This window comes from Eschrichtius robustus, chromosome 11 (assembly GCF_028021215.1).
Source record: "Eschrichtius robustus isolate mEscRob2 chromosome 11, mEscRob2.pri, whole genome shotgun sequence".
In the NCBI taxonomy this organism is placed as follows: Eukaryota; Metazoa; Chordata; class Mammalia; order Artiodactyla; family Eschrichtiidae; genus Eschrichtius; species Eschrichtius robustus.
This window is the reverse complement of record NC_090834.1, coordinates 8,086,880-8,113,927: the sequence shown is the minus strand read 5'-3', so window position 1 is coordinate 8,113,927 and position 27,048 is coordinate 8,086,880. Positions and strand designations below refer to the sequence as shown.

The window sequence follows — 27,048 nt, the reverse complement described above, 5'->3', positions numbered from 1 at the left end:
CGATTTTAAATGGAATTGTCTTTTTACTTTCTCTTTCTGATGTTTCATTGTTAGTGTATAGAAAAGAAACAGATTTCTGTTTATTAATCTTGTATCGTGCAGCTTTGCTGAATTCATTTATTAGTTCTAACTATTTTTGGGTGGAGACTTTAGGGTTCTCTGTATGAAGTTATCATGTCACCTGCAAATAATGACACTTTAACACTTCCCTTCCAATTTGGGTATTCTTTTTTTTTTTTTTTTTTTTTGTCTGATTGCTCAGGCTAGGACTTCCAATACTCTGTTAAATAGAAGTGGCGAGAGTGGGCAACCTTGTCTTGTTCCTGAGTTTAGCGGGAAGTCCCAGATTTCACTTGAGTGTGATGTTGGCTGTGGGTTTGTCATAAATGGCCTTTAGTATGTTGAGATATGATCTCTCTACACCAACTTTGATGAGAATTTTTATCATGAATGGATGCTGAATTTTGTCAAATATTTTTCTGCATCTATTGAGATGATAGTGTGATTTTTATCCATCCTTTCGTTAATGTGGTGTATCACATTGATTGATTTGTGAAAGCTGAATCATCCTTGTGACCCTGGAATAAATCCAACTTGGTCACAGTGTCTGATCCTTTTTATATATTGTTGGATTAGGTTTGCTAATATTTTGTTGAGAATTTTTGCATCTATATTCCTCAAATATGTTGGCCTGACATTTTCCTTTTTGTAGTGTCTTTGCCTGGTTTTGCTATCAGGATGTTGGTGGTATCATAAAGTGAATTTGGCAGTGTTCCCTCCTCTTTTTTTTTTTTTTTTGGAATAGTTTGAGAAGGATAAGTATGTCTTTATATGTTTGGTAGACTTCCCCTGTGAAGCCTCCTGGTCCTGGACTTTTATTTCCATTTTCTGGGAGGTTTTTTATCATTATTATTATAAATTCAATTTCACTTCTCATGATCTGCCTCTTCAAATTGCCTGCTTCTTCTTGATTCAGTCATGGCAGCTTGTATGTTTCTAGAAATTTGTCCATTTTTTTCTAGGTTGTCCAATTTGTTGGCATATAACTGTTCATAGTATTCTCTTATGATTTTTTGTATCTCTATGGTATTGTTATTTCACCTCTTTAATTTCTTATTTTGTTCATTTGAGCCCTCTCTCTTTTATTCTTGGTGAGAATGGATAAAGGTTTGTCAATTCTTTTTATCTTTTCAAAAAACCAGCACTTGGTTTCATTGATTTTTTTTTTCTATTGGTTTTTCTTTTTGGTCTCTATTTTATTCATTTCCTCTCTGATTTTATTATTTCCTTCTGCTCAATTTGGGCCTTGTTTATTCTTCTTTTTCTTTTAGGTGGTAGTTTACGTTGCTTATTTGAGTTTTTTCTTGTTTATTTGGGATGGCCTGTATCACTATAAATTTCCCTCTAAGAACTGTTTTTTTTTTGCATCCCATGGATCTTGGAAAATTGTGTTTCCATTTTCATTTGTCTCAGGGTATTTTCTGATTTCCTCTTTGATTTCATCATTGACCCATTGGTTTTTTTAGTTGGATGTTGTTTAGTATACATGTGTTTGTGGTTTTCCCCTTTTTCTTTCTGTAATTGATTTCTAGTTTCATACCGCTGTGGTTGGAAAAAATGCTTGGTATGATTTTTATCCTCTTAAATTTGTTGAGGCTTGTTTTCATCCAATCTGCCACTCTATATCTTTAGATTGGAGCGTTTAGTCCATTGACATTTAAAGAAGGTTCTGAACCTATTTTTATTTTGATTTATGCTGCTTTTTCGTAGTTTCTATCATTTACCCCATTTCTTTTCTTTTGGTTAACTTTGAAATGTCACATTGAGTTTCTACTTTAGAGACATGTTCTTCCGGTATTGCTTTGTTTTCCCTAATATGGTATTCAATTTACTTTTCTTACATATTATTATATGAGGTTCATTTGCAGTCTTTTTATGTCATACATATTTAAATTAAAGGTATTTTTCCAGTACGGAAGCAGATTCTTATGTCGGGGATGGAACTGGACCAGGGGTGATTTCCTAGCTAGATCTCTTGAATGCACTGAAAGCAAAGTGGTTAATTGGTTTTTATCTTTGTAAAGAAACCTCCATAATAATTTCCAGGACTTGCTACCTCTTGTTTCCTCTCCTACCAATAATTGAACTTTTGCCTATTCCTTAGTCTTTTTACCCTGCTCAATTCATTTCTACCTACAGCTCCTTTCTTGCACAGAATGTAGCTCATTTTTGCAGAAGGAATGTTAGTGGCGTACTTCTATATTTCTGAGATCTTTGAGGGCTTAGGCTATTCTAGTAGACCCTGATTTTTTATATGGCATTTTCTTTTTACTATCCTACTTGTTCTGCTTTTTTTATAATGGAAATTGTGGAGATCCAAAAACTATACTGCTAGCCTCCAACTTGTCCCAACTGAGAGACCATAGTCCTACCTAGACAGTCCTAAGCAAAGCTTTAAAATCAACCCAAGAACTCCACAGCAAACACCTTCAGCCTCCTGACTCACAGCCTCTTCCCAGTTGCAGCTCATAACATCCTTCCTGGTGGCTAGTACCTCTGCCTGAGGGCCCATGGGCAGGTTTCCCTGCCCCAGCGAATCCACAATAGAACAACAAATAAATACATATCCAAATGGCTGAAAGAGTAAACATAATTTTTCATTTTTCCAGTTTCTCTTTGTCACCATTAGCAGCACCTTACAAGCATAAATCAAGAAATCCACATACATGTGTTGAATACTCACAAGGCATGTTTTGAAACATTCAGCAGTTGTTTTAGAGCCCAGTCCATTAAAACATAAAGTCAAATTGGAAGCCCCAGATCATATAATATCTCTGGACACAGCCCACTGAGGTTTTAGAGCCAGGGTCCTGGATTCCAATACAAGTGCAACTCGTATAAAATTTGCAATCAAAAGTTTTGAGATGTGATTTCCTGACAATTTTTCAATAATGAACACATTTCTGTTGGAAATCTATGATTTTTACACACATTTATACAAAAGAAACCCTGTTTTTCCTGATATTAATAACCCTCCAGATTGAAAGTTCCGTACAGTTGGTTTGTCTTCTTTGATCAGTTTTGCCAGCTTAGGTCCACCACCAACCAAGGGATCTTTGGCTGGAAGAGAATTCTGGACCTGAATCTAGAACTACTGCACTTGCTCAGGGTCTGGCCTCCCTCACTGTTCTCTCTGCTTCCCATTTGTTTGTTGTTTGTTCTATAAAATATAAAGAATGGAGTTGAAAATTAGGGGGTGATGGGGTGTTGTAACACGGGGCAAAGGGGAGTCAGAATCTCATGAAAATCCAAGATGGGAAACATACAGGACAGGCTCAGGAAGACCAGACCTGGAGTCTTCTGGATACGATGAAACTCTAGGGGCTTTGCCACAGTGCTTTAGGAATCTTCACTTCAAGCTTAGCTATAAATGTGTGATATCACATCTGTATCACTCAGTGTGCACCTGCTACTCTTCCTGCTACCAGTTACCTTCCTCACGTTGTATCTCTTTATTAATGTGACGCTTCCTCTTAGTTTCTAGTTTTGACTTATTTGAGACCATTCTAGACACTAACCACACATCACAGTAAGTCCCCCATGAATCATTTCACATGTGCAACCTGCTGCTAGTATCTCCATTCTATTCATGTAAACTAATTAAACAACCCTGAATGGAAGAATCTACCATATTTTCTACTTTGAAAGATGTTAAAGTATAATATTCATTCTAACCCGATACAATTTGGGGGAAATTCCAGCATACATAAATTGAAAATATTTTAAAATTAATTTGTATATTAAAATATTTTCTTCTTTATAGAAATAGAATATGGTAGAAACTAATAACCATCATAAGCCTGCATATCAGGAGGAATACTACACACCCTAGAATAATATATATGTGTATATAAATATATTAGCTAAGATTCATACAATAAGATACAGGTAGTCCTTTGCAACAATTCAACATGCATGAATATCAGTTTTCACAGTGTAGTTAAACAACACCTGTCCCCCAACAATGAGGCTGAACTTTTAGTTGTATCAATATTAACTGTGAACTATTGCATAAACTTTGCTACTAGTTCTTTATTCCAAAATCATTATCCAAATAAAAGATGTGCATCATGAACAGTAACAGTTACTTCTTTCAAAGTCTTGGTGATTGGTCACTGAACATCATCTATTAGTTACACACAGATAGTAAAGCACGTAGTTGTGTCGCCTCCTTGTCTCCCAGTGATAAACCCATGCGACATTTTACAAAAATGGATACTCAAAAGAGGGAATTAGTCAACAAATATGACAGAACAAAGAAATGAAAAGTGATAACACTGGAAGTGAAATTAGATGTGGTTAGAAGATTTGAAAATAGCCACAGCAAAGCAAAGGTAGGACGAGACCTAGGCTTACATGAAGCTGCAAGCACTTTTCAAACTACTCTTGACACATTTTTTAATAAAGAAACAAAACATTATTAACAAAAAGAAAATGTAAGATGATGTTGCCATTGGGTAAGGGAAGGGCAAAAATTACTGGGAGAGATGGTTTCAAAATGTTAATCATTTTATTTGTAGCTAACCTGTTCAGTATCATATATACTTTCCTTTCCTTCTAGTCCAAATATCTTTGACTTTTCTGGGAGAGAGTTTCCATCATTACACCTGTTGTCATGATTACAGCAATATGTTTCTCTCACTAAGTCATGAAATACTTGGAACACTCCCTCTTCACAAGGCCTGCAAGATAGTGCTGAGTAACGGTAGAGATGTCTCCCTAAAGAGAAGAGGAAAGCAAATGTGACCACCTTGCTTACTCTCACCATCTTCTTAGCGATGACTTCTCCCCAGAACCTCAAAGTTTTCTATACACAGGAATGAGCCCCAAGGCTGTGTCTGCATCTCATCTGTGTCTCTCTAAATAGGACCAGGCTAAAGACACCTGCCCCCCATACAGCCTCCATCCCAGGTCTGTGTATGGAGAATCCCACTTTCCTCACCCTCCCCTGGTCCCAGTCTCCCTCCACATCTTGAGTCCAGGGGCTGTGGGCACCACTGGCAATATTTTTTGTCTCTTTCTACCCCTGCTTACCTGTAACACGATCACTAAAGTAAAAGTGGTCTGTGGTACAACTCCTGTTATGCAGCAATAAATTAAACTTCCAACACTGCTTCATAGGTCTGCGACACTGCATTCCATTAAAATCTTTACAATAATTGCAAAATCGAAAAACTAAAGAAAGAGAGGAAAACTCTGATGCAGAGTTCTAGGGAGAGGGATTCTGCTCCAGAAGCCTGCCCCCGCCTGCGAACATTTATACACGGGTGGTGTCACACTCAAAAGAAGGATGCTGACACCCCTCCCAGCTTCTGTCAGGGGGTCATTACTCCCTTCAAGAAGTTAAGGAGTGCCCCCCACCCAAGGCTGGGGGCTGAAAGAAGACACTAGAACAGTGAGTGAGGAGAGTGGTGGGTAGTCAGGGAGGGTAGAGAGATGATGTGTAAAGAACTCAAAAACGTCCCCTCTCATTGTGGCATTATTTACCCAGGAACTGAAAATGAACTACACCGTACATTTTGATGTCAGGACTCTGTCTCCTGTAAAGAGAAGAAGAAAAATTCTCCTTGAACCACTTCACACCAGCCCCAAGAGTCAAGTCACCAAATCCCTCTCTTCCTCCCCATACATTCTCTGCCCACCCATTTGCCCACCTAAGTGCCACCCTCACCAGGCCTTACTCTCATTCATGAAGAGCACTGTGAATATGCCCAGCAGAAGCAACTGGAACATCCTGGGGCCCATTCCTGAGAAGGTCCCAGTGGGAGGCTCCAGCTTTTCTTATCCCCATCACCTGCCCTGAGGCATCCCACTAGAATCACAAAATCATAAATTTCAGGTCAAACCACCTGAATCCTCTCTACAGCGTTCCCAAGAGACAGTACATCTTGTCTTTGTTTCCACCTACTTAGAACTCAGACCAGGCAGATGTCCCATGTCATTTTTGTAAGCTCTATCATGAGATACTAATTAATGTTGGTGTCGAATCTCTCTCCCTAGTACCTCTTCACAGGGTTGTATTTCTGTTTGTTGGTCTACACAAAGCATGTGTAAGTCCACATCCACATGATGTCCGCTCAGCTGTGACAAAGCTGGGGTCACTGAGCATCTGTGAGTGAGTTTCTCAGGCCCTTTAAGGTACCACAACCCTCCCGGACATTCGCCTCAGCATGACCTCCAGAGGCACTACATCCTCACAAAGTGAGTCACCGGGATCAGAGCCGATTCCCCAGATACGGTCTGACTGCCTGGTATAGCATCCCTCTCTGAGAGATGGATGGGACAGCCCAGGAAGGAAAGTGACCTCCGCTTCCCTCCAGCTTTATTCGTTAAACTTTTCAAGGCGGACAAAGATCATAAGTGATTACAGTGGAGAGACGTACACTGGGGGTGATGGGGAGAAAGAGGAAGAAATATTCGGATTACTCACTAGAAAGGGAATGTGGCAGTATTAGAAAATATAGATATGGATACAGATATATATATGCACACACAAAACTCCCTTACCACACTTCCCATGCCCCTTTCCTATTTGATTTTTTCTCCAGAGTACTTAACCCAGTTTGTCATTCTATAGCTTTTCCTTATTTATAGTTATTCTGTCCCTCTCCCCTCGCAAGAACGAAAGCTCCACAAACGCAAGAGTTTCCTGTGTTTCGCTCCTTTCTCCTCAGCACCTAGAATGATGCCTTGCACATATCAGAGAATCAAAAATATCTGATGACAAACTGGATGGCACGATTGGTATGGTTCACCTGAGAGGCACAAGGGAAGGGTGCCTCTGTTCTGACAGCCTCGAATTCCAACTTTGCAGGATGAAGTTCCTGGCCTTCACCTTGCAGTTAGTAGTCACGACAGAGAAGACAGGCAGTGGTGATGGCAGACCCCCCCGCCTTGGGGAGGGAGGGAGTGTGGGGCCTCTTTACCTGAGTGGGCTCATTCCCAGAGCCAGACACGTGCTCTACCCAAGTAGGATCCCTCACGTAATCTTCATTCTGACTGTACTCCCTGCACACCTGGGATGGAAGCCCAGGTGTGCTACCTCCATGCTGTGTGACCTCAGATCAGTTACTGAACTTCTCTGTGTCTCTGTGACTGCATAGGTGAAAACATAGGAACATAGGAACTCTCAGAGGTATAGCTGATACCGTTGTTAGGACTTAATAAACTCACACGTGGGTAATGGCAAAGGGGAGGGAACAAACATTAAGACCTACGGGGAGTCCAACATTCTTTGGGCATGTGACACACTTCATCTTTTGAATTTTCTGAACAGCTTCGCAGGTTGGAAATAACTGACCGCATCTTACAGTTGACGACCAGGAGCGCTTAGAGTTGGAGTATCTTTCCCCAGGTAACAGGGCGCACATCTGTCTGATTCAGTTATCTTTCCACTCCACCGTGCTGTCTCCTCTCTACAATCTGGAGAAGGGTTCCCAGGGCTGGATCTCGAGAGTGACATGTACCCTGAATCATCAGACGACAGTGGGAGAGAGGGAGAAGGGGTAAGAAAAATACTGTCTCCATATAAGAAAAAGAATCTCTCTCTTGCTAGCAGAGAAAATACTATTCATGGGCAAACTCCCACTGAAACTAGGGCTCCCACAAGCCTGACTGGGATTTAAGACTTACAGGCCATTGTCAGGGAAGTAATCCACAAAGGGACCACCTTTGTAAGTCTTGCATTTGGAACGTGTGAGACACAGGCAGCAATACATGGATGGAAGTCCCAGGGGGTCTGAGCTAAGAGCATTAAGCTGACCGCGCCAAGCAAAGAGCCTTTTATTCTCGCTGGGAAGATGCTCCTGCATCAGTAATTGAAATCTGGGCCTCAATCCCAAACTTCATGCAACCCAAGTCTTTCCCCTGTGTTTGTTCAGGCAACTTTGAACAACGTTATTCTCAGAATAAAAGTCACAGAAGTTTTGGAATTATACCAAACTTATTAAGAAGTAACTAAAGTTCTCTTTGTGCCCCCGAATCTGAGAATAACAATGTGAATATTTTGCCATATCTCCATATAATGTTATTTCCGTACATATCTCTCACATTCATGTTATTAAAGACTATCACAGTTGACATGATATATGTGATATTCCGAGTTTTTGTTGTGGAATTTGCACCCTTATTGCTCTACCTCACTACCCCTCCTAGAACGTGAGGCCCAGAAGCAGAGATTCAGGAGACTCAGGAGCTGATCCCCTGGTAAACCACTTTCAAAAGGCTAATACCTGCGCCTGCCTCTGACTCAGCCAGAAGCTTTGCCAGATGCTTGGCCTTTCAACACCTCTCACCCCAGGACCTTACTGTGGGTCACAGACAGACCTGAGATACCCGGGGAACCTCTGCCTGCCACAGATGGAGGAGGACATGCTTTCCAACCCTCTCTTTCCTCCCCGCCTCTAAATGAGCCCCAAGAACTTGGTTCCCAGCACCCCACCTCTCCTGGGGCCAGGGCCTGCACTGGCCCCCCCCACCCCTGGCTCCCACTCAAGGCTGTTCTGCTCCTTGCTGCTCCTTCCTAGACCAGGGGTGCTGTGGGACTTGCTGTCCTATCCTGTCCTGCTCCTGTCCTATCCAGGGCACAAGCTGTTCCCATCCCCTATCTCTACAGAAGGAAGGAAAAGTAATGCCTTTGAGGCCAAATTAGGCTCCTCTGTAGTCAGCCCAAAGTTGGGTTTACTTTGCCTCTGTAGGAGGACAGTGAAAGGGCATGGGATGCAAGGGAAAATAAAATAAAAACAAAAATTCTCCCCAAATGTTTCCTGCATTCAGCAATATCCTCTTCAAGCATTTCAGCCAACCTCAAACAAGCGCTGCCTCTGGCCTTGCTCAGCAGGGGGGAGACCGGAGAGTGGAATCACCTTGTCCCTGATCGGTCGGTGAGGAGACAGAGACTTACTTTACTACGGGTTTCCATTAGAGCCCTCATCCAGGCAGGAGAAAGGATGTGTGTGGTGGGGAAACAGGCACGTCTCTTCCCCAGGACCTCTAACCTGCCTCCCTCCCAGGCCAGCAGATCGCCTGACGCTAAGACCTGCCTCCGACGCCTGCTCCCTCTAGCAGCCTGGATCAACCCCAGGATGTTTCCCTGCATGTCTGGATCTCACCCCAGAAACCACCGACCCACCCTCTCCTCCTCTATATTCAGCCCAAATCCGCCTCCTGACCTGGACCCACTTACCCTCCTTTAACCGTCTTCTCAACTTTCTAGCCTTGGACAGCCTTGAAGGTACGCTTCAAGGGTCAAATAGAGGAGTTGGGCATAGAAGCAATATAGCCCAATGCCTTGATTTTACACCTATGAAACAGGACTGAATTAAAATTTCACCACAGTGTAAAGGCAGAGGGAGATCCTGATCCATGTCCTCTCGGCTAACAGGTCAGGAGTCATGTCTGACAGGTAAGAGAAACAAGGAATATGAACTTGGAGTTAGGTATGGATTCTGAGTCACCACTTTTCATCAGTTCAGCTCCTACTACGTGTTGGGCTTAGGAGCTTAACTCATGTAATGTAGCTGAAAAGGGGATCAGTTGTGGGAAGGCCAGGAGTAACCACTAATGGTTTCATAAGGACTCCTCCGAAAGATTTCTCCATGACCCCATCTCCTGAGACTCTTCCTAGAATAAGTCACCAGGATCTCAGTCTCTAAGGCAGACAGGGCTTTGCCTTGAGACCATTCTCTCAAGCCCCATCCCATCACCCCAGCTATTGCCTTCCAGTCCGGAGCTCTGATAGTAGCCCACCAACTTTAGGAGTGATGAGTACAGATGGGAGGCTCCTGCAAGCCACCGCAAACAACAGTCCCCAGCCTATTTTCTAGGACTGCGGTCACAATGGATGCTCATCATGTGTCCTTCCTACTACAGGCTGCTGGGACATTGACGCGTCAGGCTGGAGAAGAGGCAGTAGAGGTTATACTGCCCCCTAGCTGTGTATTCTGCCTGTTCTTGCTTACCCAAAAAAACCCAAGTACAATGCCCACCAGAATGATAACACTGACTTTAACTTCATACAGTTTTCTTCAGAAGTTCATCTGGAAGTGGCTGACACTTGGAAACATGACACCGTGGGATCCAATATCTCTATTTCCCCAGGCCAAGAGTGAAGCAGGTGTGTACTCACCAGGACTACCCAAATAAAAAGCCATATGGTTGGGCTCTGGTAAGAACACGGAATGCTTTTTGTAGTTTTCCATAGTAGCTTTGACCTCCTAGCCAGCATAGATGTCAGAAACCTCAGCCAGCAGGAGCCACTCTCTGAAAGTGTCATCTGCCCAGAGAGGACAGTGGGCTAGGGCCTGCAGCTGAAGCTCTGGCTTGGGATGAGGAAGAACCTGGCAGGGGCGGTGGCTGCAAGAGTGGCCTGTTAAACTTTACCTGCCACCAAGGCTTAGATTTGGCTTGTGTGTTCCTGTTCCCAAGATGAGGAACAGTTTCTTCTAGAATGACCTTTGAAGATGGAGGCTCAGGTTCAGAGCAGACGTTGGGTTTTCCTTGGTGAGTGGACATCAAGGATGTTCACTGAGCTCTGTAATTGTTCCTGGGTGAGACCGGACCCCAGGCTACAATTCTGGATGGTCACAGTCTACGAAACAGCCAGAGGATGCATAGAGCCCAAAAAGCTTGCATTTCATGGCTAGGGAGGCTCTCTTTGTGTCTCCTCTTCATTTATAGAGTTCCCAACTCTTGGAGAATGCTGGCAACCCACCAGAGCCCTTCTAGATGTTCCAAACTTCTGGGAATTGGCAGTGTTCTCTAGGTGGCTTGGGAGGGGAAGAGGAGGTAGTTGGGTAAAAGGAAGGAGAGAGCCTGCAGGGAGTGTCAGGATTCTTGGGAGACAACCTATTTCCCAGCCAAGCCTAGGTCAGGCAAAATTTCCCAAGCTTTAGCACACTGTAACAGAAACTTTATCAATTACTCAATGATTTTCTGAAGGCTCCAGATCATGTGAACTCACATATTACCCTCCAGTAGAGGGGAGAATCAAAAACTCCCTCACTCATACTACAGTTAGTGATGGGAGCCAGGAACTCAGCAGGAGAGTAATAGAGAGCTTCTGTCTCAGAGGGAGGGAAGAGAAGGCACTGCCCTTTAATCAGGAAGTTCCCTGATACTGTTCAAAAACTGCCATCAAGATTTCCACTGCTTTGCCTCCCCAGATCCTCCCATGTACATGCCTTTGCTGTCACTGGCAATCTCTCTGCCTCTCTTTCCTTACTCTCTTTTCTTCACAGTACCTTCGCTTTCTCATTCAAAGATGTCACTCTTCCCATCCAATCTTGATTGGGAGATAGACAGTACTGGGTACGAAGAATTCCTTTATCTCTACATTGTAGCCAATTGTGAAGGCTCCTATTTCTGTGAACAACATGGTCATCCTGGATTAGCTGGCTTCTCTCTCCATTTCCATAGAGGCCATTTAGATCACAAGCATCTTACAATTTAGATAATATTTGTTATATGAATTTAAAGCAAAGACTTCCTGGGAGGTTTTGAATGTATCAGATAAAGAAATGACATAGAAACTACTACACTGTGTTTCACAAAACTTATGTATCTAGATTAGCAACCTATTCTGCTACCCCATCACCCTGCACATATGGTAACACCAACACAGTCACCTCTCTGACTCCTGATTCATTTGGGGATATAATATTATTTAATCCTCTTGCTATCTCTCTTCACACATAGAGAGCAATATAGAAATCCCCTGCCTACAATGGTGGTCTTCCCAAAGCAAAGTAGTAGATTCAAAACTTCAGCTCAGACTTTTGCAGCCAATCGTGGGCTTTCAAATTACAGAATATTTATTTAAAAAATAATGGCATTGACATCAGCATCATGGCGAATTGAGATGCATCCTTTGTCTCTCCCCTTTGATCAGTGAAACATCCACAACTCAACAGAGCAGCTCTTCCCAACACACTCAGGATGCCAGAAAACCCATACATCTGTATATCTAAAGGTAGGCGGGCTGGAATACAAAGAGGAGGCAGAACCAGGGCAACAGCACAAGTGTTGCTTACAATCCTGGGCCCCTGGCCACTTTGGCTGAGCCTGCAGACCCAGAGAACCTGGTAGCAGCAGGAGAGATAGCCACACGCCTCTGGTCCCCCAGCTGCGGCGGTGCTCACAGACACAGGTAACTGAACAGCAGGGACAGAGGAGCCTGTGACCTTATCCCTCCAGCCACAGAGGCATCCACAACTCTGGTCCCTAGGCCACCACCTACAGCAGTGGCTCCCACCAACCCAACAATACCCAAAATGGCAGAGGTATGCTGATCCCAGCTCCCTTCCTCCCCCACAGCAGTGGAGAGTGCAACTCAGGAGATCCAAGCTGCAATGGAAGTGCCTGCCATCCCTGTGCCCTAGGAGGTGAGGCCAGAGACACTGGCAATAGTAAGACACCAATAACTCCAGAGGCACAAGCAGCGTTAAGGCAGGCACTGGGCTACAGCCGTGACAGAGTGCAGACTCTCAAACATAGCCAGAGGCAGTTCAGGTGCAAGAAACCCCAAAAACTTGTACTATAGTGCCACTTACTGCAAAACAAAAGAGAGGTCTCTAATTTCTAACCTGTTGAATCATTAGAATCAAGTTAAAAAAAAAAAAAAGCTTAATCTAAAGAAGAAAGGTGATTGCTACTTCAAATGTACTGGCAGAGGAACAACTTATCAAGCACCATGAAGAACCACAGTAATACACAAAAAGAAAATGAAAATTTTCCAGAAATCAAACCTAAAGTCACAGAATATTACAGTCTAACTGATAGAGAATTCAAAATAGCTGTCATGAAATTCAGTGAGCTACAAGCAAGGCAATTCAATGAGCTCAGGAATAAAATTAATGAACAGAAGGAATACTTTACCAAAGAGATTGAAACCCTAAGAAAGAAGCAAGCAGAAATTATTCTGGAGCTGAAGAACTCAATAAACAAGATGGACAATGCATTAGAAAGCGTTGGAAATAGAGCAGATCATATGGAAGACAGAATTAGCAAGCTAGAAGATAGAAATCTAGAGATGATACAGGTAGAAGAGGAAAGAGAATTAAGATCTAAAAAAAAAAAAAAAAATGAGGAAAGTCTACAAGAGCTATCCAACTCTTTTAGGAAGGGCAACATTAGGGTAATGGCTATCCCAAAAGGAGAAGAGAGGGAGAAGGGAGGAGAGAGTTTATTTAAAGAAATAATACCTGAAACTTCCTAAACCTGTCAAGGAACCAGATATACAAGTCTGTGAAGCTAAGAGAACACCTAATTACTTCAATGCAAAAAGACCATCTCCAAGACAAAACTGTCAAAAGTCAAAGACAAAAAAAGAATTTGAAAGGCAGCCAAGGAAAAAAAGGATGATAACCTACAAAGAGACACCCCCCCCACCCCCACCACGTTAGGCCATCAGCAAATTTCTCAGCAGAAATTCTATAGGCCAGGAGGGAGTAGAATGACATTCTCAAAATACTGAAAGATAAAAACTGTTGGCCAAGAATTCTCTATCTAGCAAAGTTATCCTTTAGATATGAAGGAGAAATAAAGGCATTCCCAGACAAACAAAAGCTGAGGGAGTTCATCAATACTACTAGACCTGCCCCACGAGAAATGTTGAAAAGAGTTCTTCTACCAAAAATAAAAAGGCAAAAGTGCACAGAACTTTGAGGAAGGTGATAACTAGAGAGACAGAATCAGAAAATTGCAACTCTTATATCACAAAACATTTTAAACACTTTATTATAGCATAAAGATTAAAAGGGGGGAAAAGCAGAAAACATAACTATAGCTACTCCAATTTGGTAATGAATAACATAAAAAGGGATAATTTGCGACAACAAAAACATAAAAGGGGAAGAGGAAAAGAATGAAATCCATATAGGCAAATGAAGATGCTATCAGCAGAAAAGGACTATTTTACTTATGAGATGTTTTATACAAACATCAGGGTAAACACAAAATATAAATCTAGAGCAGAGACACAAAATATTTTTTTAAAAAAAGATGAAACTGAGAAAAACATTATAGAAAACCACCAAACTAAAACAGCAGAGAGAAACAGGAGGAAAAACAAAAAATAGAGATATACAGCAACCAGAAAACAAAAGACAAATGATCACCCAAAATGTAAATGGTTGAATGTACCAGTCAAAAGACACAGAGTTGTTGGATGGATGAAAAAACAGACCCAACTATGTGCTACCTCCAGAAGATCCATCTCAGCTCTAAAGGAAAACATAGTCTCAAAGCGAAGGGATGGAAGATGATATTCCAAGCAAATGGCAGCCAAAAAAAAAAAAAAAAAAAAAAAGTGGGTGTAGCCATACTCATATAAGATAAAAATAGACTTCAAACCAAAAAATATAACAAGAGGCCAACATAGACATTATAGAATGATAAAGGGAACAATCCATCAAGAAGACATAACATTTATTAATATATATGCCCCTAACATAGGAGCACCAAAATACATAAAGAAATTATTAACAGATATAAAGGGAGAAGTTAAGAGCAACACAACAATAGTAGGGGACTTTTACATCCCATTTAAATTGATGGATAGATCATCCAGACAGAAAGTCAATAAGGTAAGAGCAGCCTTAAATGAAACATCTGATCCAATGGATTTGATAGATTTGTATAGAACATACCACTCAAATGCAGCAGAATACACATTCCTCTCAAGTGCACATGAACTTTCTCAAAGAAAGACTGTATGTTGGAACACAAAACAAGTCTTAATAAATTTAAGAAGACTGAAATCATACCAAGCATCTTTTCCAGTCAAAGTCATATGAAACTAGAAATCAACTACACGAAGAAAGCTAGAAAAATAACAAATATGGGGAGACTGAACAACATGTTTTTGAACAACTATTGGGTCAATGAAGATATCAAAGAAGAAATCAAAAAAAATACCTGAAGGCAAATAAAAATGAAAACCTAAAATCTATGGGATGCAGCAAAAGTAGTACTAGAGGGATGTTTATACCAATACAGGCCTATGAAAGAAAGAAGAAAATTCTCAAATAGACAAGCTAATATTACACCTAAGGGAACTAGAAAAGAAGAAAGCAAAGCCCAAAGTCAGTATAAGGAAGGAACTAAAGATCAGAGCACAAATAAATGAAACAGAGACTAAAAAGACAATAGAAAATATTGACCAGACAGCTGGGTCTTTGAAAAGATAAACAAAATTGACAAGACTTTAGCTAGACTCACTAAGAAAAAATAGAGAAGGCCTGATAAATAAATGAAATAAGAAATGAAAGAGGAGAAATAGCAATGGATACCACAGAAATACAAAGAATAATAAGAGAGTATTATAAAGAGCTATATGCCAATAAAAGATAAAACTAGAAGAAATAGACAAATTCTTAGAATTGTACAGCTTTTCAAAACTGAATCATGAAGAAATAGAAAAAACAAAATAGCACCCAAAAAACAAAAAAGTCCAGGACCAGACGGCTTCACAGGTGAATTTTAATAAACATTCAAAGAAGATTTAATATGTATCCTTCTCAAACCCTTCCAAAAAATTGAAGAGGCGGGCACACTCCCTAATTTTATGAGACCAACATTACCTTGATACCAAAACTAGAGAAGGACAACACAAAAAGGAAAAATATAAGCCAATATCTTTGATGGTCATAGATACAAAAATCCTAAAACAAAACATTAGCCAACCAAATACTGTAATGTATTACTGTATACATTAAAAGGGTCATATACCATGATCAAGTGGGATCTATTCTAGGGATGCAAGGCTGGTTCAACATCTGCAAATCAATCAATGTGATACACTACATTAACAAAATCAAGGATAAAAATCACATGATCATATCAATAGATCCAAAAAAAGCATTTGACAAGATTCAAAAGAATCTTATGATTAAAAAAGAAAACCTCTCAATAAAATGGGTATAGAAGGAACAAACCTCAACATAATAAAGGCCATATATGACAAGCCCACAGCTAACCTAATACTCAATGGTGAAAAACTGAAAACTACCTCTCTAGAATCAGGAACAAGACAAGAATTTTCACTCTTACCACTCTTATTCAACATAGTATTGGAAGTCCTAGCCAGAGCAATCAGGCAAGAAAAAGAAACAAAATGCATTCAAATTGCAAAGGAAGAAGTAAAATTGTCAATATTTGCAGATGACATGATTTCATGTATAGAAAACCCTGAAGACTCCACCAAAAAACTATTAGAAATAATAAAAGAATACAGTGAAGTTGCAGGGTACAAAATCAACCTACAAAAATACCTTGCATTTCTATATGCTAACAATGAGCTAGCAGAAAAAGAAATTAAGAAAACAATCCCATTTACAATTACAGAAAAAGAATAAAACACCACAAAATAACTTTAACCAAGGAGGTGAAAGGCCTGTATACTGAAAACTAAAGACATTGTTGAAATTGAAGAAGACACAAAAAAATGGAAAGGTGTTTCATACTCATTGATTGGAAGCATTAACATTGTTAAAATGTCCATATTACCTAAAACAATCTACAGATTCAATGCAATCCTTATCAAAATTCCAAGGACATTTTTCACAGAAATATAACAAAAAATTCTAAAATTTATATGGAACCACAAGAGTCCAAATAACAAGCAATCCTGAGGAAAAAAGAACAAAGCTGGAGGTATTACACTCGCTGATTTCAAACTATATCGCAAAGCTATAGTAATCAAAACATCATGGTATTGGCAGAAAAACAGATACATCGATCAATGAAGCAGAATTGAGAACCCAGAAATAAAGCCATACATAATGAACAATTAATTACAATGAAGGAGCAAAGAGCGTACAATGGAGAAAGGTGTTGGGAAAATTGGATGGCCACATGCAAAAAAAAACCCCAAAAAACAAAACAAAAACTGGACCACTATCTTACACCATATACAAAAATCAACCCAAAATGGATTGAAGACTTGAATGTAAGATCTGAAACCATAAAACTTTTAGAAGAAAACAGTATGCTCTTTGACATTGGTCTTAGCAATCTTTCTGGCTATGACTCCTCAGGCAAGGGAAACAAAAGCAAAAATAAACAAATGAGACTACTAAATATTCTGCACAGCAAAGGAAAACATCAGCAAAACAAAAAGACAACCTAATGAATGGGAAAAGATATTTGCAAATCATATATCCAACACAGTGTTAACATCCAAAATATAAAGAACTCATACAACTCAACAACAACAACAGAAACTCGATTGAAAAATGGGCAGAGGAACTGAATAGATATTTTTCCAAAGACATACAGATGGCCAACAGACACATGAAAAGATGTTCAACATCACTAATTATTAGGGAAATGCAAATCAAACCCACAGTGAGATATCATCTCACACCCATGAATGTGCTATTATCAAAACAGAATGATTATTATCAAAAAGGCAAGAAATAGCAAGTGTTGGAGAGTATGTGGAGAAAAGGGAACCCTTATACAATGTTGGTAGGAATGTAATCAGTGTAGCCACAATGGAAAACAGTATGGCTAGCCCTCAAAAAAATTAAGAATAGAATTACCATATGATTCACCTATTCCACTTCTCGGTATTTATCCAAAAAAATACAAAAACAGTAGTTTGAAAAGGTATATGCACCTAATGTTCATCTAGGTATTATTTACATTAGCCAAGTTATGGAAACAGCCTAAGTGCCCATCAGTGGAAGAATGGATAAAGAAAATGTGGCATATATATATATATACACACACACAACAGACTACTACTCAGCCTTTAAAAAAGATGAAATCTTGCCATTTTTTGTAACAACACAGATGGGCCTTAAGGGTATTATGCTAAGAGAAATGACAGATGGAAAAAGACAAATACTATATGATTTCATTCATAGATGGAATATTAAAAACAAACAAAAACCAAAATCAGTGACAAACCCAGCCAAACAAAACAAACACATAGATACAGAGAACAGAGTACAGTTGACCCTTGAACAACAAGGGTTTGAATTGTGTGGGTCCACTTATTCCCAGATTCTTTTCACTAAATACTTACTACAGTACTACACAATCCACTGTTGGCTGAATCCCCGAATGTGGAATTTCCTATAATGAAGCCTGACTGTAAAGTTATATGTGGATTTTTGACTGGTGGAGGGTTGACGTCCCAACCCTCACATTGTTCAAGGGTCACCTGTAGTAGTTACCAGAGGGGAAGGGCGTCTGGAGGGCAAAATGGGTATAGGGAGCTAACTGTATGATGATGAAGAGAAACTAAATTTTTGGTGGTGAGCACACTGTAGTATGCACAGAAGTAGAAATATACTGTTGTACACATGAAAGTAATATGTTGTAAACCAAGGTTGCCTCAATTAAAAAAAAAAAAATCAAAAAATAAAATTAAAAAGAAGAAAATAAAAAGATAGCATTTATGGCCTTTTTATGCACCTGAGCTTCTAGGCAGGGTTTGAAACAGGAGGAGGAATAAGGAAGCCCTTGTAACACTGAGCATATTCATGAAAAATGTGTCCTCATATTTGATGGAACTCCATGAGGTTACAATTCATTTAGTAGGATATTTATCTTTGAAAATCGATGTTTGCATTTGGGATAAGATCATTTACAACTAAACTTCCCACGATTGAGGGGGCTTTGCCTCATCTTGTATTGCTGGGAAGATCTCAAAGGCAATAGGTTTTGAGGAGCTGAAACCACTCACTGCACTTTGGGCTGGATTTAGAGAGCTAAAGCTCATCCCAGACTGTCCTCCTGAAATATACATCCTCAAGCCCGTAGCAATGTGGGCCAATTCATTGCTTTAGAAACAAAATTCTATGGGTTGCCAAGTACTGCCATCAGACTGCTGGGGAGGGAGCAGGCCTAACAGAGTATTAATTAACACTCAATTACACAACCATCAACAAATATATTGGATGCTTGCCATCTGATAGATATTGGGGAATTGTTTGAAGTGCTGGGGTTGCTACTAAGAACAATAGAGAGAAGGAGGGGGTAAATAGTGCTTTGAAGAAGGATTCAGAGGAACAGAGGAAGGGATTTCAATCTAAAATGAAACTGGAGGATATGTAACGAAGAATCTCACGCATGCTCCCTGAGAAGAACAGAACTTACTGAGACTGATTTCCCATAAGTGCCTGATTTACAGAAGGTTGAGACTTATCTCCTTACCAATGAACATCCACCAGGAATCTCTCTCCATCCTCAAGCCAATGAACTTACTGCTTGGACTCTGGCTGGACCTACCCCTCTTTGCACTCATTGCCCATAAATACAGCTCACCCCAAACCCTCAACAAACATGCCTGTATCTTGCTACAGTATACATTTTCCGAATTGCAATTCCTCTGCTATTCCTGAATAAACTCAATTTCTGGTCATTCAAACTTGCTTCGGTTTACCTCTTTATTTAGGTTGACAGAACAAAGCTAGGACCTGGGTCATATGTGTGAGAGGGCCACCTGGGATAGATTTCACTTTCCTTCTCTTTCCATTGGATGGAGATAGCCATATTTAGCATGTCTTGCAAAAATTTCGTTTGGGTTTTTCCATAAGATGGTACGGAAAACCCGAACGAACTTTTTTTGCCAACCCAATGATTTGCATTTTTCCTCCACCTATGCCAGACACTCCATAAAGTCTGATATAGTCATTCAGCCCTGAAAGGTGGTTTTGTTGGGAATAAAGGAACTGGGCCTTCGTACATTAACTTCTTTATTGAGGCCCATTTTATGGTAGCAGTATCATATCAGTTTAAAATAATGTTCCTATGAATTCTGGGTTCAAATGACAGCTCTGCTGTATATGCGACTTTACCAAAGTATCTTGACTTTCTGTACTGCATAAGGTTGCAGTAAGAATAAAATGAGGTAATGTGTGTCAATGGCTTAGATCAGCACTTGGCACAAGAAAATGCTCGTTACCTATTTAATGTAAAAATTATAATTATAGTAAATTTTATTACATCAAGAAGGACAGTGGCTGAGGAGTCCCAGAGGGTGACCAGCATCCAATGAACCAGAGCCTACTGTGGAAACAAGACTGCACTGAGAAGCAGTTATAGGATTAAACTGAATTAGGAGTAAATATAAGACTAAACCTCCTTTACTCTCAAATATAGTTACAAGAGGAGCTCTTTGAATAGGAAGTTTTCAGGAAGTGCAGAAACAGAACTTAGAGAGGAGTACTTTGAACTGCTGCTGGATCAAACTGCTAAAATGTGGCAACGTGTGCTCTCTTGAGCCAGAGGTCGGCCAAGTGTGAGAAAGCCTCCGGGCCTGTGTTACACTCTGCCTGTGGTTTCAAAGCAGCCAGTGCCTCAGGGTAGATGGCCAGTCTTCAACAGCCCTAGAATAGAAACTTGGTTTCATGGGTAATATTAGAGAAAGTACATTTAACTTCTGGCCACCTGCTGGAAGAAAACCCAAAATATCTTTTCTTATATGCTGAGGTTGGATAAATTATTGCAGAGACCATGCAAATAGGAAACATAGGAACATAGTTGGGAAATTCAGGACTCATGGGAGAAGATTTCTGAGGCTTTTAACAGCAAAACATTACTGTAGAAGCTTAGATTTCATAAGATACAAGAGGAGCTCCTAGAAAATTCTCACTGTTAATACAGTTAATTTAAGAGGAGGAAGATAGAAGAAACACTATGTTGGTTGACAGGAGAAATCTGAAGTCTCTCAAGTTGACATTCTGAACCCAAGCTCAGCCTAGTTGAGAGGCACTGAAGTACGTGTGGCCCAGCAGCCCAAGTCCTGCACGCAGTTGCAGAGGCTTCTAAGACTGGGAGAAGTGGTACCAGGAAAAGCTCTGTTTTATCTTTTACGTGATTTTCTCTTTTGTCTCCTTCAGGAACCAACCTGACCCCATTCCAGCCTGGGTAACCCTCTGTCCAGGAATAAAACGAGATCTGGTATAAAACAAAAGAAAATTAAAATAATGTAGTAATAGGCAGGGTTTTACATTTTAAAACAGAGTATGCAACATGACAATAAGCCAGGGAATTATTCTGAGAAAGAGTTTTCCAAATTCCATTACCTTTCATTTATGATGGAACCTGGGAGACACCTATTGGACAGTTCTCCTGTGGTATAAAGGGAATGCCTCACCCCACCCCCATCAACCTACAATGCCTATGATGAGAGAGGGTGGGGGCAGGGGAGAGGGAGCAGAACATCACAGTGTCTCAAATGCCTGTTGCTAAGAGGCGGAGAAAAATTCACTGTACTGACTGTGGTGATTTATTTGGATTACAAGGGAACTTAGGTTGCTGCTACTCAATGAAGGCAAGAACTTTTTTGAAAACCACAGGATATGCTGGAACATCCTTAGTACTCTCTTGTCCAACAGACTTGTTCAACAGAAACCTGCAGCAATGCAATACGGACAAAACCACCAAGGGTTCAGATCTTACAGGAATGAAGGCTGGACGAGGCCATCAGGTCAAGAACCCTGTCCAGCTGAGACACTGGCAGAAGTGAGAGAAGACGGAGCAGACACTGTGCGAATGCAGCTGTATTATCCTCAGCCTCACGTCCAGTTACAGGATGGGGCCTGCAGCGAAGATTTTACACTGCTTGCTCATTTCAAGGCTCTCTCTTGACTCCCACCAGAAAGAGCCCTGGGGGTAGCTATTTCCTAGTTTTGGGTGATAATATGGCTGAATTGCTATCCTCTTCCAAGGTTGTAATGGGAAGTTTCTCATTCCCCGTGCTGGGAATGCAGTTTCCACCTAAATGAAGGAGAATGGATGCTGAGAGGTAAAGGTGGTGGAGTGTACTGGTTTTCTTCCATTTACCCCTTTCAGATCAATTCTCTACCCTTCTCCATCCTGCTCTCTGACCCACTGGAGACTCTTCTTTTTTGTCTTATTTCCACAATCCTTTCTTTGACAACAATAGACAATCATGGTAATAGTTCTTTAGGGAGCTTTATTCTCTTTAGGTACTCAACTAAAGATACAACAGCTAAGGGAAAATAACAATCTTTATATTATGTGGGGTCTTTTTTGATGGTTTTGATTTACCATACAAAAACATTTACTTCTGTATGTGGTCAAACCTATCAATCTTTTTTTTGGCCTCCCCACGCGGCTTATGGGATCTTAGTTCCCCAGCCAGGGATCAAACCCTGGCAGTGAAAGCACCAAGTCCTAACCACTGGACTGCCAGGGAATTCCCAAATCTATCAATTTTGTCCTGTTTTGTGACTGATGCCATGATTAGAAAAGCTCCCTCTATCACTAGATTATATAAATATTTCTAAATATCTTTAATATAATAGTGAGCTTAGAATGAGAGAGAGCTTTGGGATTGTATAGATACTGGATTCAGTTCCAGCTCTGCCATTAACTAGCTGTAACAGACTGTATTTTCCAAAGATGGCTGCAACAATATCTCCCATATCGCAAGCTCTTCTACAACTTAACTACCCTCCAATCAAAAGTGGAACCTGGACAGGCTTGTGATTCACTTGTAACCAATAGAATGTAGCAGAAGTGATGATGCATGACTTCCAAATGTGATGCAACTTCCACCTTGTTAGAATATACACTTGCCTTTAGAGCCCCTAAGCTTCTGTGTAAGAAGCCTGGGCCTCCATGCAGTACAGGGGTCCAAGTCATATGGAGTCCATATGTAGGTGTTCTGACCAACAGCCCCAGGTGACATCACAACTTATACCAGTATCAACGGCAAAAATGTAGAAGTGAAGACACCTATGAATAATTCCAGTCTCCCACTCTCGAATCACCTCCAGCCTTCAAGTCTCTCCAGTTGTGGTCGCAGACATCATGCAGCAGAGACAAGCCATCCCTACTACCTACTTTCTGAATTGCTGACCCACAGTACTAGTGAACACAATCATTTTTTATGCATCAATAATAACTGGAAAATTGTGTGATACTTGTTGAGTTACCCAATTAGCATCTGGGCAATCTCTTCTTTGGGTTTTTCATCTATTACATTGTTTTACAATACTAGCTACTTCATACGAAGTTGTGAAGATTAAATGAGATCATTTATGAAAAGTACAAAACACGTGTCTGTCGCACACTGAGGTCAAACAGTAATAGTCACAACAATTAAAAAGTAAGGATTTTATTACATTTAAATCTTTAATATATGTGAAAATTATGTTGATTTAATGCATAAGGTCGTATGTATTACTTACCAGTCAACTCCAAATTAACATATAGATTCGTAGGCAAATTACTGTCTTTAAAATGATATGTGAAGAAAAAATGTGCATATATGAAAAAAGAGCTTATGCTTATTTCAGGATTGATACTTGGTGTGCTACCATGGGGGTAAAGAAATTTTCACCTAGGTCTTATTCTGTTCATTTGTTCAAGTTGGAAAATGGAAACAGAAAGAATATCCCAAGATGGGGTAAACCAAAAGAAAATTCTCTCCAAGATTACAGCAATTTTATCTAGGCTGTAAGGAAGCCTAATAAAAAAGATTCTCCTCATTCATGAGGAGCTAATTCACACACTACATGCACTGTCACTCAGAGGTACCAAAATGTAACTGCATTTCCTAACCCAACCTCATCTTGTTTTATTTTATATTTAAAAAAAATTTTTTTTATTAAAAAAAATTTTTTTTTTTTAAATTTTTGCCCGCACCACGCGTCTTGTGGGATCTTAGTTCCCCGACCAGGGATCAAACCCGTGCCCTCGGCAGTGAAAGCTCAGCGTCCTAGCCACTGGACTGCCGGGGAATTTCCTCATCTTATTTTAGACCTCCGTGCCCTACGATGGTAGTAAACACTTGGTCTTCTCAGCTTAAAATTTAGAGGGGGAGTAAAGAAAGCAAGGGAGGTCAGGGGAAATGTTAACAGTAACATGGCCTCAACTGGAGACTGGCTTTAGTCAGAGCCCATGGAAAAGCTCTGGCACAAAAATTGCACCGCAGACTTAGTCCCAGCTTGATGGAAGGAGTCGGCCATTTGTTGGCTGAGGTCTTTGCTCTAGTTGGGAGCTCAGCATCCAGGCGAGGCAGCTCCCATTTGGCAGAGGGCAAATCTCCAGAGAAGTAAATAGCTGTGGATTGTCATAAGCCAACACTCAACGCAGCTGGGTCGCAGATGCACTGATTAGCAAAAAGGATTTGGGCAGGGCACCAAAATCAAATCAGAATCGTCCACTACATAATGTAATATTCAGTGCTCTATTGCTGAGAATGCCAATGCTTGTTCTTGAAAGATCAAGGAAAGATTTTATAATTAGAAACTTCCTGTTCAACAAAGCCAAGTTTTGTCTAAACACTGATTCACAAGTATTTTTAAAGCCTATTTTGAAACCCAGTGAAAAACAATGATCCCTCTCTCTCTCTTTTTTCTGAATGACGTCTCCCAACCCCATGATTCAATGGGTGAGAGAGCCCATACACAGCCAGAAACAAAGATATGTTGCTTCCCCTAAATGTCCATCGACAGATGAATGGATAAAGAAGATGTGGTACTATACACAATGGAATATTACTCAGCCATTAAAAAAAAAATGAAATAATGCCATTTGCAGGAACATGGACGCACCTAGAGATTATCATACTAAGAGAAGTAAGTCAGAAAAAGAAAGACAAATAACATAGAATATCACTTGTATGTGGAATCTAAAATATGCCACAAATGAACAATATCTATGAAACAGAAACAGACTCACAGATACAGAAAACAGACTTGTGGTTGCCAAGGGGTGGGGGGTGGAGGAGGGAAGGATTGGGAGTTTGGGATTAGCAGATGCAAACTAGTATATACAGGATGGATAAACAACAAGGTCTTACTGTATAGCACAGGGAACTATATTCAATATCCTGTGATAAACCATAATGGAAAAGAACGTGAAAAAGAACATATACATGTATAACTGAATCACTGTGCTGTACAGCAGAAATTAAAACAACACTGTAAATCGACTTTACTTCAATAAAATTTTTTAAAATATATGTTGCTTCCCTAACTCAAAATATCCATGTTACGTTGGCTTTTCCAACCTGCCTGCCTATTTTGAAAAAGTTATCTACATGTCTTTCTTCATCCCAGCTAAAATCCCAGATGAGAATTCCTCAGGAAGGATTATATTTTCAGGCGCAGGCAAAGGCAGAGAGTACACCAAACTCTTCAAGTAGAGGGGTAATTGTTTTACTGTAAGAATTTCAGGTGGCATAGAAAGGGAGAAAAATGATCGTGGAAATCCAGGACCAAGAACTGCAGTAAGCTTCATTCACAAGGAGAGAAATGCCAGGGTTATTCTATACCCAGGGAAGCTTCACCACCTTGGCCACAGGTGGGTTGTTTCACCGCCAACGCTACTCAGTTTCTCTCTGCCTATTTGTTTCATTCTATGTCACCTGCATCTCTTCCCACCCCCACTAGCTTCTGCTATATTATCCTTTCTGTTTACTCATAACTGCATCTTACATAGGACACTTTGTAACTGGAACACTACCACATGGCATCTCTATACATTCTATTATCTTCACCTGATTTATTATCAACATTTTTTTTCACATTCTTATGAGAGGAGACTGACCAGCCATTCTGGCACAAGGTTTCCATTTCCAATTCGATAACCTAGTTCAACCATGTGCTACCTGGCTACCTGGCCAGGAAGGGCCATGATAACTCCACCCACACCAAATTGTTTCTCATATCTTAGTTTCCACAAACTGAAATGCCCCTAAAATTTTTCTTGATGCCTCATCCCTTTGCCTGTCCAGATTTTTCCCAGGCCTGAGATTCCTCCTAAGAGCTCTGCCAGAGAAAGATGGGGCTCATGTTGCCGGCAAATTGGGAAACTGGAGTTAGTCTTCATTTATCTCCATAACCCATGGGCAAAAGGAGAGTGCCAGGTGTCAGAGCTAATCAAGAGAGAATCCCAGCCCGGAGGAGTGGGTATGGACAAGGATAAAGTATGATCACAGAATTCCCAGGACGAGCTTGGGATTATTTTGACCCAAGTCTTTGCATTTCCGTATAGGAGATAATAAATAACCAATTTAAAACCCAACACTATTCACGGCAGCACCATCATAAGAAAACCAGAACGCCGTGTGCGGGGATTTGCAAACATTCCGTCTAGTGCTCCATCGTTAACGAGAATCAGTTATCTCCTAGTAGCCTCCTTATGATGGCTACTCTTCACTACCAGCTGGTTTTCTCACTCTCTACCATTGGTTAGAAGTGGAGAGCAAAATACAGGTTTGGGGGAAAAGATAAAGGGGATGGTGAGTTGAAGAATAATCAAAAATCCAGGAGAGATGCAGAACTAGACTCCCTCAGGGAGGTTGCAATAGTTTTTATGTTTGCAACAGATGAGCTCTGTCCTCTTTTCAAAACTTAAGAAGTTGATGTCCTCACAGTTGGTCATACACGACAGTTTTGAATAAAAATACATACTCCGCCCTGAGGAGGTGAAAGAAAGCGAATATAACTGTAATGACTCTGTGTTCTCCTACCATATTCCTAGGAATAACCTCTTTTCAGAGACTCACTGATTCTTCTCCAGACCCAAATGAGCTAAAAGACAGAGTCTATTAATTACTGACCCAGAGAATGGATTTTATTTCCTAACATATAAGGAACATTCACCTTTCCTTTCCTCAGTGCTGTCTTAAGGAAAAGTCCATCTTTGCCATACCCTCTGCAGGACCACCCCACCCTCACCCATCCCACTCACCCGTGTATTCCGCGGACAAAAGCAGGTAACTGTCTCTAAGGGGAAAAAGGTGGTTATTTCGCAGTCACTTTATACCCAACACTACCTTTTCCGGTAAGTAAGTAAATGTTTTCAACAGCACAGGTCTGGTGGTACTTCAGGGTGCAGGACCTCATGCCTTCATAGCATATCCCAAGATGATATTTTTTACATTTATAACACATCGTCGAAGGCTCTGCCAGACACAGAAAGAGGTGCTTAAAGGATGCAGTATGGAGAAGGTTCTCCAGGCCTGGGGGCTTCCCAACAGGAACTTACTATTGACTAGTG

At 40.6% G+C, this 27,048-nt stretch overlaps 1 protein-coding gene and 1 long non-coding RNA gene across 2 annotated transcripts in view; both read right to left on the bottom strand.

The window, feature by feature from the left end:
* LOC137771904 (uncharacterized) overlaps positions 1-27,048 on the bottom strand; it is an 82,018-nt gene that overhangs the window by 30,413 nt on the left and 24,557 nt on the right. The gene's annotated exons all lie outside the window — the stretch shown is intronic.
* PATE2 (prostate and testis expressed 2) lies at positions 26,276-26,942 on the bottom strand. Its single transcript, XM_068555675.1, has 2 exons — positions 26,825-26,942; positions 26,276-26,465 (listed from the first exon to the last, which is right to left on the bottom strand). Exons 1-2 carry the CDS (start codon positions 26,940-26,942, stop codon positions 26,329-26,331), a joined length of 255 nt encoding a protein of 84 aa, XP_068411776.1. The 3' UTR covers positions 26,276-26,328.